The 15,190-nt window shown below is 32.3% G+C and overlaps 1 protein-coding gene across 2 annotated transcripts; it reads right to left on the reverse strand.

Annotated features, from left to right (window-relative positions):
• Positions 1-5,211: 5,211 nt before the first annotated feature.
• On the reverse strand, positions 5,212-14,435 carry LOC112800924 (uncharacterized). Of its 2 annotated transcripts, XM_072236807.1 has the most exons (15): positions 14,050-14,398; positions 13,647-13,764; positions 11,954-12,150; positions 11,813-11,874; positions 11,212-11,289; positions 11,042-11,120; positions 10,837-10,907; positions 10,518-10,619; positions 9,734-9,823; positions 8,788-8,862; positions 8,555-8,587; positions 8,239-8,316; positions 7,898-7,963; positions 7,334-7,446; positions 5,212-5,599 (listed from the first exon to the last, which is right to left on the reverse strand). In XM_072236807.1, exons 3-15 carry the CDS (start codon positions 12,012-12,014, stop codon positions 5,581-5,583), a joined length of 927 nt encoding a protein of 308 aa, XP_072092908.1. In that variant the 5' UTR covers positions 12,015-12,150; positions 13,647-13,764; positions 14,050-14,398; the 3' UTR covers positions 5,212-5,580. The 2 variants fall into 2 exon arrangements, with proteins under 2 accessions (XP_072092908.1, XP_025699164.1); XM_025843379.3 differs by lacking the exon at positions 13,647-13,764 and having other exon boundaries at positions 14,050-14,435.
• Between the last annotated feature and the right edge of the window lie 755 nt (positions 14,436-15,190).

Below are 15,190 nucleotides of genomic sequence, written 5' to 3' on the forward strand. Positions count from 1 at the left end.
CTTATGCCAAGCTCAAATATGCTTTCTCCGAAGCCATACTGTTCATCAAACTCAAGCCAATGTGGTTTGTTCCCTTCATCCTCCGATGAGACAGAGGTATGCAGCTCATCAGATTCATGCTCATACACAATGTCCTTATCCTCTATGTCTATATCATTGACATACTTTGCAATGGCTGGCCTCATATTGGGCTCCTTAGCAGACCTAGCTCTATTGGGTTGTCTAGTTGGCCCATTTGTGTTGGGCTGTTTAGCAGGCCCAGTGAACTTTGAAGAACCTTCTCCAACTGAGCCCACCCTTCTTGCTTTAAATCTCTGCGTTTTAGACACATTTGTGGCTTTTTTTTTTTACTTTTCCTTGGGTTGATGGTGACACTTGCTTCCTCTTCCCTTTAGCAGCTCTAACCCTTCTGCCCTCATCATCATCTTCACCACTCTCACTCCCACTTTCATAACCAGGAGGTGGTGGTTTATATAGCTCATCTTCCTCACTGTCGTCACTATCATCATTAGCAAATGAGTCATCCAACTTCTCCAACTCATTTGGATCGACTTCTTCCTCAATCTCATTATTTTTCTCACAAGCACCATCTACCATCTGAGGTTGATCAACAGGATGATAAAAAATGTAAAACTCATCCGTGTCTTTGTTCCTCAACTTAGCCTATCGCATTTGGTTGATCCCTGCATCCCCCCTCAGTACATGCAACTCTTACTCTATATCTTTGCTTTTCAGATCATACCAGTAAGCCTTCTTATACAATTGATACCCCAGTCCTTCGAACAGCGTGACCAGATCTCCAAAATTGACAGAATCCAAGTCCATCGGTGAAAACCTCTCAACTTGACCATGCAGATAGACTAACTCACCGATAGGTGCCTTTGAAAAGTAGCCCCATGATGGAACACAAGAACACAGAATACATCATACATCTGTAACATTTTTCAATACACAACACAACACAAAATCAAACATTGTTAACAAAATGTCTGAAACCTCACTAAACAATACCCGAAAAATGACTAACCCCACAACTAATTAGCTACTACCCTCACTTACAGTCCCATAAATCTCATCCTACAACACGTATCACAAATAAAGGGCATAAGCAAAACAAGTTTAAACAACAATATACTTACTACTCTCCATGGCGAACACAGGTAGAACAACGAAGCTTCAATTGAACTGCTTCATGGAACAGTAATGACGACAACATGGAGACAAAGCATATTTTTTGGAGGGAAAACGTAAGTGCTAGGGCTTCCTATAATTGTCTGTGACTGATATGGGCTCATTGGCATATCTCATAAGAACCGTTGCACAATATTTTTTGTAATGACGTCGTCTTAGTGCACAAGGACCAATATGTCCCATAACTTTCTATAACGGACCACGTCATCCCTGTTCACAACATCTTGGAGACACGTATCCACTCCTACGCCACATAAGCGCCACGTAATATGAATCTGTAACATGTGGCAAAGCAGATTGAACGGAGGGACCCTTTTGTACGGCGTTTTGAGTGGTCAGGGATCGTTTTGTATTTTACAATTCCGAAGGAGTAAAATGTCCACGAATTAAAAGTTTAAGGACCTATTTGTCCTCTTTTAAAATTAATTTTTAAATTTTATATAATCATCATCACATACATACCATAAATTAAAGTAAAAACTTAAATATAATATAATATTAATTATTTTACTAATTATTTTACATATATCACATATATTGTATATTAAAATTATATATATACTAGAGTAGGTATTACCTAAAGTTCTGAACCCGACCTCGTCCCACCCCGCCCAGGATCCCGTCCCACTAAAAATCCGCCCCAAGCAGGTAGGAACAAGATAGATACCCACAAATTCGAATAGTATTACCATCTGTCCATCTCTAACTATAACTAGAATGAGACCCGCGCGATGCGCGGGATAGTAAATTAATGATAGTATATAATAAATATTAAAAATTATTATATTTTATAGAAATAAATTAAATATGTGTAAATTGAAACTAAATTTAAAAGGTGTTTTATTTTAAATAATTTGTAGTACAAAAGATTTGGATGTTGGAGTTGTACAAAGTGACATTTTTATTTGGTGATTTGATTTTTGCATTTGTTTTAGTTGATGGACTTAGACATCTTATGTGGCGCTCGTCCTCCTTTTTTTTGTTGGTTGTTAGAGTTAGTGCTTTCTTCTTTTTGTCGTAGGTTCTTGCGAATACATGTTCTTTATGAATTGTTGAGTTTGATGCACTTTCTATTGTGTTATTTGGTTCCATATTTGTATGTATGTTCTTCTTTCGAAGATGTGTCTTGAATTTGTATGGTTTTCTTTTTCCTTAATCTCTTTATGGGGTAGTGCTTCAATGTCATTATTTTTCTAAAATGTCATTAGATTTGATACAGTTGTGCCCAATAAGTTTTTTGCGTCGCCATCAAATAGTACAAAAGTTGTTGTAACACTTTAATCTAAAACCTTTAATTGAATTCTGAACCTAAAATAAGCATTGGGCTAGCAACTAATAATTTGATAGATGAGATTATGAAAAGTATATAGAGTTACCTTATTGTTAGATATTATGGTATTTGATTACATGTGCCACAAATGTAGTTGTTCCTTTTTTTTATATGCTTTCTTCTGACGCTTTTTACATTTAACATAGTTCCATCCTAATTTATCATTAATTTTGTTTATAGTTACTAAAATTGTGAAGATCTTTTCCTATTCCAATATTCAATTTATGTTATCATTAGGTATATGGTATTTGAGTAAGTATGAATATATGATGCATGTTGTGATTTTTTTTGTGATACCTAATCATCAGATTCTCATTGCAGTTCGGAAATAAATTTTTTTGTGCTAAATTTGATGTTATGTGAAGAAATAGTGATAAGAGACTTATATATGTAGTTTAAATGGTATGGAATTTAAATACTTATAACGTAAAATTTATTGTGATTAATAATATTATTATGACATTTGTAATATGAATGTTTATTACCTTTAGTGAGTTATTTATAAAAATTAATAAATTAACTGTTACGGTTATAAATTTATTGTATTGTTTATAACGGTAAGATATAATAAATATAGGAATATGAATTCAATGTATTTAGAGGTTACAAATTTGATACTCTTTTAATAAATGTTTTTTTTTAGTTTTCAAATATTCTTTTCAAAATTTATATTAGTAAAATAAAATAGAATTTGTTTTTAATAATAAGTAAAAACTACAATAATAGTTCTTTGTACCTAGTGTTATTTCTAAAAATTAAAATGATTTTTTTTTACCAAAGATACAGAGACTCGAACTCGCGACCAATATGGGAGACTATGCCATTTGAGGTATAACTCATTGACAAAAATTAAAATGATTATAATAAACATAATTATAATAATAAAATATATTTTTCATTTTTTAAACTTTTAATTTATAAATTAATTGTTGCGGTTATAAATTTATTGTATTGTTTATAACGGTAAGATATAATAAATATAGGAATATGAATTCAATGTATTCAGAGATTACAAAGTTATTGGATTCTATATTTTAGTTTTTTATTTGTATATTTTAATGTTTATTAGATTTAGTGAGTTATTTATAAAAATTAATAAATTAATTGTTACGGTTATAAATTTATTGTATTATTTATAACGGTAATATATAATAAATATATGAATATAAATTCAATGTATTTGGAGGTTACAAATTTGATACTCTTCTAATGAATTTATTTATTTTTTTTAGTTTTCAAATATTCTTTTCAAAATTTATATTGGTAAAATAAAATAGAATTTGTTTTTAATAATAAGTAAAAACTACAATAATAGTTCTTTGTACCTAGTATTACTTCTAAAAATTAAAATGATTATTTTTTTTACCAGAGATACAGAGACTCGAACTCGCGACCAATATGGGAGACTATGCCATTTGAAGTATAACTCATTGACAAAAATTAAAATGATTATAATAAACATAATTATAATAATAAAATATAATTTTCATTTTTTAAATTTTTAATTTATAAATTAATTGTTGCGGTTATAAATTTATTGTATTGTTTATAACGGTAAGATATAATAAATATAGGAATATGAATTCAATGTATTCGGAAGTTACTAATTATTAGATTCTATATTTTAGTTTTTTATTTGTATATTTATTTTTTTTGCTGATTTGAAAATAATAGTTGATTTGGTAAGAATTGAGTGGTTGATTCTAAAATTGTGCCAAATAAGCAATATTGCTGACATGTCATTAGTAGGAAAAAAGAAATATCTCAAATAATGTAGTGCATACTTATATATCTACTTTTATATATTAAGAATAGATGTCTTAATGTGGGAAGGCTTTGCCGGGAATGGAAATAATAACAAATGTCACGGTACCTATCAAGAATAGAAAGGGGGTAAAAACCGTCCGCTACCAACGCAGCTTCCACACGCCAGTTCGCCTTACTCTAGTTACCTAAACCGCTTATCAATGGGTATTAGGCATATGCATTCTCATCTTTGATTCCACCCTGTTTTGGGGCATACTTTTCTTTGCTTCCTTCCTACTACTAAGCTGCTTTATAGGCTAAAGCCTCCTATCTACGGTAGCTGACGCAGCAAGACCCGAGGAATCGGATACGGATCTTTTTCAGTCTCTTTCGCTGGGGCAAAGCAAAGAGGAGGCCCTTAGACAACCGCCGATACGATGAGTTAAGCTAAAACATAGTAATTTTCTTGTTTGGAATATAGTAGCAAGCCTAGGGCTAGATTAATCAATTCTATTCCATCTGTTCGTGAGTACTATTTAGCAACATTTTTTAATTTAAAAAATAAAAAATATTACCAAAAATATAAAAAATATATATATAATTTTAATTTTATCAACACTTTATAAGATTTCACCTAACTAATTTTATTTTAAAATGTTTAATTTTTAATTTTATGTTCTGTTTTTATTTTGAAATTTTTATTTCCAGAATTTAGTGAAAAAACATATAGAAAGATAATTTTTTTTCCTATTTACTCTCGTTTAGTCACAATCTTAAAAACATAAAATACTGAATATAAGAATGAAAATAGAAAGACAGTCAAATCTTCTTTTCTTTTTTTTTTTTTTTTTGCCCCCTTTTTGCATGACAAAACAACGATGTTTACAAAAATTAATTTTGTAAAATGTTTTATGTTACGTTTTCTTTTAAAGCGTTTGCAAAAATTGCCTATTGAATTGCAAGAATTCATTTCCAGATATATCATAGTAAGATGGTGATCATCCAGCTCATACATTAGAAGAAAGCGACCCATAATGACAACCTAGAAAAACATACTATGTTAAGACACGAATTACATACATCTGGAATACGATAGGCTCTTGGCTGCACCAATACATGAGCTTCAAAAGAAAACTTTATTTACAATATATTACTTCATCCGCTAGTTTGAATATAAAACTTAATCTAGTATCAATATTATGTAGATTCAGAGGGAGTATATATCAGCGAGTGAGCTTAAGTTGCTGCTCGATTACACTCAAGCAGTGAAAGAAAGCCCGCTTAGAAGTTAGGTGACCTAGACTTTGTCATCATCACCTGGTTGAAGCAGCCCTGTGAAATCAAATAAGCACGTTCAGGGGGGAAAAACATTAATGTATATGAGCTACAAACAGATATGAACTATGATAAGCCACATGGTTGTTTGATCCATAGCCTATATACGGCTGCTAAATATGGGCAAGATCTCAACCATTTTGTTTCTCCCCCAATGTCTCAGGCTATCTAGTCTTTGGGTTTTACACTGCAATTTGTTGTCACATGCAGAGGTGCACTAAAACAAGCAACAATTAAGCACATAGCAAAGGGAAGATATCTATTTCTATTATCTATTACTAATTTTACAACCAAAATGTACCACATGTCACCTCAAAATTGCAATTGAAATCAAATCTTTACCTTCAAAATTTAAAAATTCTCCTCTCTTCCCTCTCCCTTTCTCTATCTATCTCATTCCTTCACCCACTCTATCTCTCTTACATATATCAATGACCAATTACAAATTTGACAGATAAAATGTGCAACATGACATTTTCTAATTGCATTCAAATTAACTTAAAATTAAAATATTGAAATTGAAATATAACTATATTATATATTATATATTAGTAACTAATTTAATAACCAAAATGTGTCTGATACTTTTTTATTAAAATTGAGAGAATATTTCTCTTCAAAATTAACAAACTCTTTTCCTACATTCTCTTATCTACCTCTCTTTTTCTATTTCTCTCTATCCTTTTTACTCTATATATAATTTATAATTTATATTAATAATTTGATAAATCAAAATATGTCACCAGATATCTTTTCATTACAATTAAAATAAAATTTTTTCTTTTAAAATTAACGAACTTCCACTCTCATTCTTCTTTATCTTTTTCTCTCTTTTCTTTCATTTTCTATTTTTCTCTACCTTCCTGTTCTACAAAAAATAAAATTAATAAAATAATATAATTCAAATAAAAAATATTATTATTATATGCACATTTTTTTATTTTTTTATTTAGTTTTAAACTTTTACTACTTATCTTTCTAATTTATACTTTCACTTCTCTTCCTTCAAATATTTATTATATATAATTTAGAGATAATACTAATGTTGTGATTAAAATTTAGAATCAACATTAAGTTATTTTAAAAAAAAATTAATTTTGAGTTAATCATATAACTATCAATATAATTTTTTTTTTAATGCTAATATCTAATTATATTTTTATATACATAGAGAGAAAAAATATTATTTTTAAATAACAAGTATAAAAATTAATTATTTTATTTGTACAATAGACTTAACACCTAATCAAATGTAAAAGTATACACATTAAATTCTTTCAAATTTTAGATAAGGAATGTTAAAATTAATTATTAGTAAAAAAATTAAACTCTTTTACATGAAAATAATAACTAAAAATCTTATTATTTGACTTCTTTTTTATCTACGGAGATCCTGGTCTTCTTAGCCGACGGAGACTTTTGTCCCCTACGATATTTTTGTAAAAGTAGTTTAATTCTATAAATATTTGTGCCATAATCTATAATGTCAGAACAAAACCGACATAGTTTTAAAATATTTATATTCCCGTAATATTATTACGGGTAAAAATACTAGTTCTTTAACATATCAACGCCAACTTAAATTGGTGGTGCTCTTCATACCTGCCTAGGGTAAACCGGGGAGAATGGTGCCATAAAAAACTTAAATACCATTGTGATTTAGAATCTCAAAGCATTCAATACATGGTTCCCCGAAAGGGCAAGAAGATTCAAAGAACAATATTAACAAACCTCAGCAATGGCCTTCGCAGATGCTCTAGCTTATCCATGCCATCTGATAAGATACCGTCAGAGGCTGACCTGTCTAAATCACTACGCATTGTTTCCGCAATGTCTTTGAGTCCCTGCAAGTAAATCAGGATCACTGAGCATACTTTAAGCAGCAGCTTTCAAATTTAGTTTTTATCAAGTAGACAAATACCATAACCTTCTGTAGAAACTAGTGTCTTAATCATAGAAGATTATTAGGAGACAAGTATGGATGATGGCGCATCAGCTAAAGTGAAAACTGAAGAGAACTTTCCACAATAGAAATAACTCCAGACCGCTTATTTGTTTCATTGGACAAATGTAACAGTTAAAAGTAAAATTTTTCTGTGAAGATCTAATTCATACGGGAAGAGACTTCAGCAAATAAATATGTGAAGGATTTTCACCATTAACAATGAGAATAAGAATTAATAAATAAATTGAACCAATTAAATTTCAGATTCACAACCATATTAACAGAGTAATACAAAGTCAATGTTCCACTGGGAAGAAAATAAGAGTAGAAAAAACTGAGTTAAAAAATACCATCAGACTTGGAGCTCCCTGATATGTGAGAACACTACGGGATTTTGCAGAAATCCTCAGCCGCTCCTGCAGATTATTCATTAATTTACATCATCAGATTATCCAAACAGGACAATGGAGAGATTAATCAATGAGTAAGCCACCAACAGAATGATAAATTGTGTCAGAAATAGTAATTTTAAATGTCAACTATGAGTACTTCAATTTGTCCACTGTCACTTTAATACTCAGATGATCAATGATAGTCCACATTCTATACAATTTGCATATTCAGAAATCCAAACATAATTAGAGAGGAAGAAACAGCAAAGGTGAACATGATTATCAAAAATGAATCCAACCTGCAAGAATTCAGGTGGTTTGCGGGTTTTCCCATGTACGAAGTCGATGAGGTACGCCAAACCTTGATTTGCATCATCCTGAAGCAACCAGAATACTGGATCAGTATTTGTTTAGGTGAAAATCTTATACTAAGCCCGCATGGCAGTGTTTCTAGTAGAGAAAACCTAAAATTTCTTTCCATGTCATGGTGACATGGTGAACTTAGAATAAAAATTATGTACAGATCATTTAAATACAAATAAGCGTAGGAAAAGCTTATGACAAAAAGTCAGAAATGGCTTTCAAAACTTAACAAGGACATATAAAATGTTTTACCTGCATGCCACTTAGTGTAGCCAATCTTTCATCCTGAAATACAGACAATGAATAAGATAAGAGGCAGCACATATATAATAAAGACGCATAAAATGTAATATTTAACACTAAATACATCATTTTAATTTGAATGAAAATTAAAATGCACTCAACTCCAAAATCTACTTCAAATTCTACATTAGCAAGGCAACAATGACAACTACTAACAAGCCAATGCACGAAATCAAACATACCAATGATCCCACTGTGTAATGCAAGATTCCCAAGTCATCATGGAAATTAGTAATTGTACTTCGAACCCCAGCAACCTGCATATCACGATGTTAACCATTGTTATTAACTTACTATTATCTTCCTTTCTCTAGTGAAATCTACAAACTATAGCATACACAACACAAATGAGTATGGCATTGGCAAACTACAATGTCTGGGACAGGAACACAGCTCACTTAAATGAGCTCATTAGAATCGTAGGATAGGTTATAAATGAAATGATATGCATCTACAAATATATTCTGTTTTAAGTATTTTAAACCATATCTAGATGCTCAGAGTAATGCAGGAAAATTTTTCAGTGATTTGATTAAAGTAACCAAGTCAAATGCTGTCAGGTTTGAAAGTTCAGAATTTAGAATTAAAAAAGAATGTTTACTTGGTTTGAACTTTTATGATTCAAAGGTCAAATAGTACGTAAAAATAATAATTGCATGGTTAAATATTGTCAAACTGAATTTGTTGCAGGGATTCGATATATAAATGGAGCTTAAGGAATAAGGTAGAAAGAGCAAATGGTGACTTGGTTAGGAGATGTTAAGATAAAGACAATAGTTTGATCTTAACAATTACACTTGAAATCCGTGGGCCGTCAAGAGAAACCAAAACCGATGCTCCTAAAGAGCTTGTGAATCATTTGGAGAAAATATTTCATAATCAAAGACAAAATGTATCACACATAGACTAGTAACATCTCAAAATCAGATAGACTGAATTCTCAAAATGCCTTCCACAGGAAACCTGATCCTGCTGTTTTGCAGTGTTATGAGTACCTGCGCCTATTTAAATATGTAATTAAAGATGTATGCATATATTGCAATTAGCATGTTTATGACTTATGATCTAAAACTGATTGCATTGTGAACATGTGAAAATATAAGAATATGCATGTAACGAAAGACATACTTCATCCTTAATTGACCGTGCCAATTCATTCTGCTTGAGCATTTTGTCATCCAAATGTTGGATCCTCTGTGTCAAATGCTTCTTAGCATCCTGCCAGCAAAAGAATTGAGAAGATGAGTTCTAAAACATTTACACAGATTAGTTTCCATGTTCAAACAAAGGTGCTTTGATACATATGTCAACATCTCTGGGTCATGGCGCCACATGTGACAAAAATATTTCTAGCCATTTGGAAAAACACTTTATCCTGGAAACACAGTTTCTTCTTAATGGTCTATTGTTCCTTAAGGTCAATTAGCTATTCTGCTCCCTTTTTATCTTTCCAGTATTTCATGAATCAAACAGATCTTGGACTAAACATGGTTTAGACCATTGTTTGAAAATAGCTACCTCCAGGTAGCTCATTGCCCAGAAATCAGGCCATAAAAGATTTAAAAGCTTTCATGGAGTTGGGAATCCTATATAACATAAACTTCAAATCATCCAAGTTTTTAAGGAACTTTCACCCTAACACTCATGGAAACTTATTAAATTCTTGATGACATTTTCTCTTGATTTTATACTAAGTTTGAAGCTTGCATAGACTAAATATTCTATCCAACTCTACACTGTGCCTATAGACATATACTACATCTTATCTGTGACTAACTGACTATAATAATCATTAATGATATTTTTCAATAGAAATCAAGTCAAACATAAGTGAAGGCACATAGTATTCAATTCAGCTGTGCTAAATGGTAAGAAAATACAATAAAATCGCATGCAGCTAACAGAAACCTACAGCAATGACATCTGAGGCATGCTGCAGCTTTTTTGTCAAATCTGAAACAGCTTTTTCCATACTACGTTTAGTGACATACATAAGATCTGAGAATGAGATTCCCTGAAATTGGAAAGGGAAAGAAAAAGAATCAGTATCACAAATAATCATTGAGGCCACAATGATAAAATGGAAAAATCTATTCAAAAGAATTCTGGGTGATTAAAATAGCTACAATTTGCAACCTTAAATGAAAAAAGATTTTGAAACAATAAATGCTCATAAGTCAGCAACATACCAATGGAACTAAGAAAAAAACAAACCAAAACCAATTCCATACCTTCCACCACATGTAACCATAACCCACAACACCCAATGCAGCTGCTGGAACCACAAGTGAAGATAAGTTACCTGCAGAAAAGGATAAACCCTTAAAAAACAAGGGATGGGGCAGAAAAATAAGAGACTCTGAAAAAATACCACATGGCAAAATAAAAAAAATAAAAAAAAAAACAAAAGAAAAAAGATGCCACTATATATATTACTTTCTCCAGAACCCCCATTGAGTACTGTAATTGGCCTGCTTGATGTTAACTGCCGAACTTCATTTGCCAATCGACGCACCTAGTGTAGAAATCCAGCAATAAGTTAAATAATTTTTTCAAGTGTATTCCGGAAACAAAGGCATTTATACCATGATCAACCAGCCTGTTACCTGCGCAGCAATGGCATCAGCATATTCACCTTCACCTTCACTGTGATCGCCAGATTTTTCCCATCCCTTCACCAACAACTAAAAAAACAATAAAAGAAGAAAAAAAAACTTAGAAGTGGGGAGAAAAAGAAAGGAAAAAAATTATTATAGAATCAGAAACAAATACCAGTATGCACGACAAAGTGCAAATCCTATAACTAATTTATCAAAAAACAGAGACTACCAAAACAACTATATATACTAGCTTTTTTTCCCTTTTCTGGTACACAACTATATAGCTCTAGTATGACACGAACTCTCCAAAGTTCAAATTTGCGGGAACCGGAGCCATACTCTGTTACAACTACCACTAACCTAGAAAAAAAAAAAAGAGCGATCATTCGAAACCCTAATTTCCCTATTCCAACACAACCTCCTCAATTTCAATACCAGTGCACTAAATACATCACCAGAAAAAAAATAGATTGCAATGAAAGCATATTTGCAATTGAATTTCAAAATCAAAGAAGAAAAAGAGAAAAAAAAAAAAAATAATAATAATAATAATAGAAAACTTGATACAGACAATGAAGTGAAGGATGTGAGATTATGTAAGCAATACCTGGAGCTCGCCAATTAAATCGGAAAGTTTACCGTTCTTGATGAGGACGGTACTGGTGTAGCCTGAAAGTGAGAACACAGTGGAATCAGATAACGTGAGGTAGGTGTGGGTGCATATCCGATTCAGAAGAGAGAGAGATACCAGCTCCAGCTATGATGAGAATCTTGGAGAAGCCGATCCCGCTTTGCATAGCCATAGCCATGGTTACGACTTACGGAGAGAGAGAGAGAGAGAGAGAGAGAGAGAGAGAGAGGTTCCGGCGCCCTGTCCGCTTCTATAGTTGATTTTCTTCTTTCTCTTTTATCTTCTGGGTCGAAGCTACGAAAGTTGCTGAATGCCTGAATCAATCAAGGTTGTAAAAACCAAACCGGTTAAGTGAATGGTCCAATTAAATTAAACCATAATTACACCGGTTAAATTAAATATAATATTTAATTTTAATCAGGAGTGTTTGCAGTACGGTTTGGTTCGGTTTTTGAGAAAAAAGTCATCCGATCCAATTATTCAATTAAACTACGGTTCGGTTTGATTCGATTTTTTTATTAAGGTCATCCAAACCAAATCAAACCAATTAAAATCGGTTTGATTTGGTTCGGTTTGTTCAGATTTTTCAATCAATTCAAAAAATATACTATCATACTATTTCACAAAGTCATAACATTGAAATCGATAAGCACAAATACACCATAGCTAACAAAGTCTTGATCCAACAAAATACATTAAACTTACTATAAATAAATAGCAGAAACAATAAATTAAATTAAAAGAACAAATACATTATTGAGTTTTGGTTTTCCACTCTAAAGAATGCACATTGATATAAATGTCTCTTCTGGAACACTCCATGATTTAAATTTTGAAATACATAGCATATTCTTCTCTAATTCATCTTAAATGAGAAAATTTGAAATAGGAAAAAAAAAAAGGCAGCAGCAACTATCATATCCAGTGCATCTGAGTTTGTCTCCTACATAGTATGATGTCAGAAGTTTACAAGCAACATAAATCGCTTAATAAAACAAAGTGCAGTGGTCAAAGAAAATAGTCATTTTGCTTTTGTTGATTGTGTTAATTAAGTAGACCTGCGAGAGATAAAAGAGAAGAACAAAAGAATAGCCACTGCATTTTATGTGGCAGTGAATAAAATTTCGGTATTATAAACCACAGTGGTATGATGAGATCACATTCTCTAGTCATCAAGTAAGAATATTGCAATGACATCATACAACAGACAATGGAGGAGCTTTACAGCAGATGGTTGCTGTTGTTAACATTGTAAGGGACTTTAAAATGGCAACTGATGTACATAAATAGTTACAAAGATCTAATATGACATGAAATCACAAAGAAATCAATCCCAAATGGATTACAATAAGCCATGACGGTAAGGAACACAATAGATAAAAAACAATAAATAGCAGAAACACAACAAATAAATTAAAAACAGAACGATACCAACAACCAGCAACAATACCAACAATAAAGTAATTGAACAAAAGTAATTCAAGAATATCCAGTTTCTCATGACATATACTAAATCATTAGATACAATGAGAAGGTAATCTAATACTTCAAAACTGCTTCTATTTTTTCATTATTCAAATTTATCTTACTATACTGATTTCAATCACTTTCTATCAAGATCCAGAACCTCCAACACTTATAAATCATACTAAATCACTTCAAAAGTAATTTTTTATTTCATATTATTTTTCCAAAAAAACTAATAATAATAATAAACCAGAAGCAGTTTCAGATAAAGTTTTCAGATATTTTCAGCTAACTGTATCATTGAACAAGTATGTCTAGCAGATCGAAGAAATGGAACACATACCCTTCGACATCAAACAATACTAAGCTACTTCAGAGTATGATAAAACCTATTTGACCATGGTAGGTTTTCAAGATTACACATCTTCCGGCAGTCACATAATTCTTGGACAGAGCATCTCCTAAACAAATACATTGAACAGTGAACCACACATTGAACAATCAGAAGCAATTTCCCTAATCAAATACAGTGAACAGTGAACCACATAACCAACAATCAGAAGCAATTTCCCTAAACAATGAATAACAAATAAACCAATGAACAGTGAACCAGCAATCAGAAGCAATTTCAATAAACAATGAACAATAAATAACACAATGAACAACAATCAAAAGCTGTTGAACAGAATAAAACAATGAATCAATAATTATTAAACAAAAATTAGTCAACGGGCTCCATATCTGACTTGAATCGGTGGCTGTTGTGGGTGGCCAGAAATGCTGCTGGGAAGAAGGCTTCGGCGTGCTGTGTTATGTTGTGCTGTGCTCGGTGGCTCGGAGGGAACTGGGAGAAGGCTTCGGCGCTGCTGGGAAGAACACTGCTGGGTCCGTGCTCGCTGTCGCTGGGAAGAGCGATGCTGGGTCCGTGGTCGCTGGGAAGAAGGCTTCGGTGGCGCTGCCAGGTGCTGGAAGGAAGGTCTTCGAGCTCGAGACTCCAGTGGAGAGAGCAAGAGTGCGAGACTGAGGAGAGGAGAGTCTCGAGACACCTAGATCTAGGTTTACGTTTGGGGGTGTGGACTGGGGAGGGGGGTTAGGTCGCGAGTGAGTCAGGATAGGAGAGTCACATTAGGGTGGGGGGTTTGGTTTTTTAGGGTTTTTAATATACCGGTTCGGTTCGGTTCAGTTGAGGTTTTTATTATCAAAACCAAAAACCGAACCGAACCGTAATAAAAACAGCAAAATGTATTTTTTTCGGCTTTCGATTTGTTCGATTTTCGGTTTTTTTGATTCGGTTGATCAGTTTAGATCGGTTCGGATCGATTTTGAACACCCCTATTTGATATTGGCTGGAATTTGGATGCACCACTGATATAGCATAAAAGAGGCTTAACTGGATATAATAAACCTGCAGCCTTGGTATAGTCATTGTAAAATTTTGTAGCATCTTCAAGGTTTCTAAAAATTATTCCAACCTTGGGAACAAGCTGCTCATCAACAACAGAGAGGGGTTGCAAAAAATATGTTAAAAACAAGAAAATACTAGAATTTCTGCACCTCATAAAAAAAATAATAATCAAAGTAACATACACCCAAGGACTCTTGATATACACCCGAACGACAACAAGTCAATTAAAAATAACAAGAAAAACCATAAACTGTAAATACACCCAAGCTTCTCTAAAATACACCCAAACCTCCCTAAAAATACACCCAAAAAGTTCTGATCTACACCCAAGTGTCTGCTATAAATTGCAGATAATTAATCAAAACTAATACATTAGATTCAATCCACAGATTATGTTAACGCATTAATTTCAGAGTCTATGTTCACGAATTATTCAGCTAGACAATCTTAATTAGTTGAAACTAAATCAAACCTCAGGAACT

The sequence above is a fragment of the Arachis hypogaea genome, chromosome 5 (assembly GCF_003086295.3).
Source record: "Arachis hypogaea cultivar Tifrunner chromosome 5, arahy.Tifrunner.gnm2.J5K5, whole genome shotgun sequence".
In the NCBI taxonomy this organism is placed as follows: Eukaryota; Viridiplantae; Streptophyta; class Magnoliopsida; order Fabales; family Fabaceae; genus Arachis; species Arachis hypogaea.

What these genes read in the sequence shown, in the direction of transcription:
- LOC112800924 (XM_025843379.3), bottom strand. Translation starts at nt 12,014, where the DNA reads ATGGCTATGGCTATGCAAAGCGGGATCGGCTTCTCCAAGATTCTCATC. An exon ending in ATGCCTCAGATGTCATTGCT is followed by an intron (nt 9,824 to 10,517) that starts GTAGGTTTCTGT and finishes TTTTGCTGGCAG; the next exon opens with GATGCTAAGAAGCATTTGAC. An exon ending in CTACACTAAGTGGCATGCAG is followed by an intron (nt 8,317 to 8,554) that starts GTAAAACATTTT and finishes TGGTTGCTTCAG; the next exon opens with GATGATGCAAATCAAGGTTT.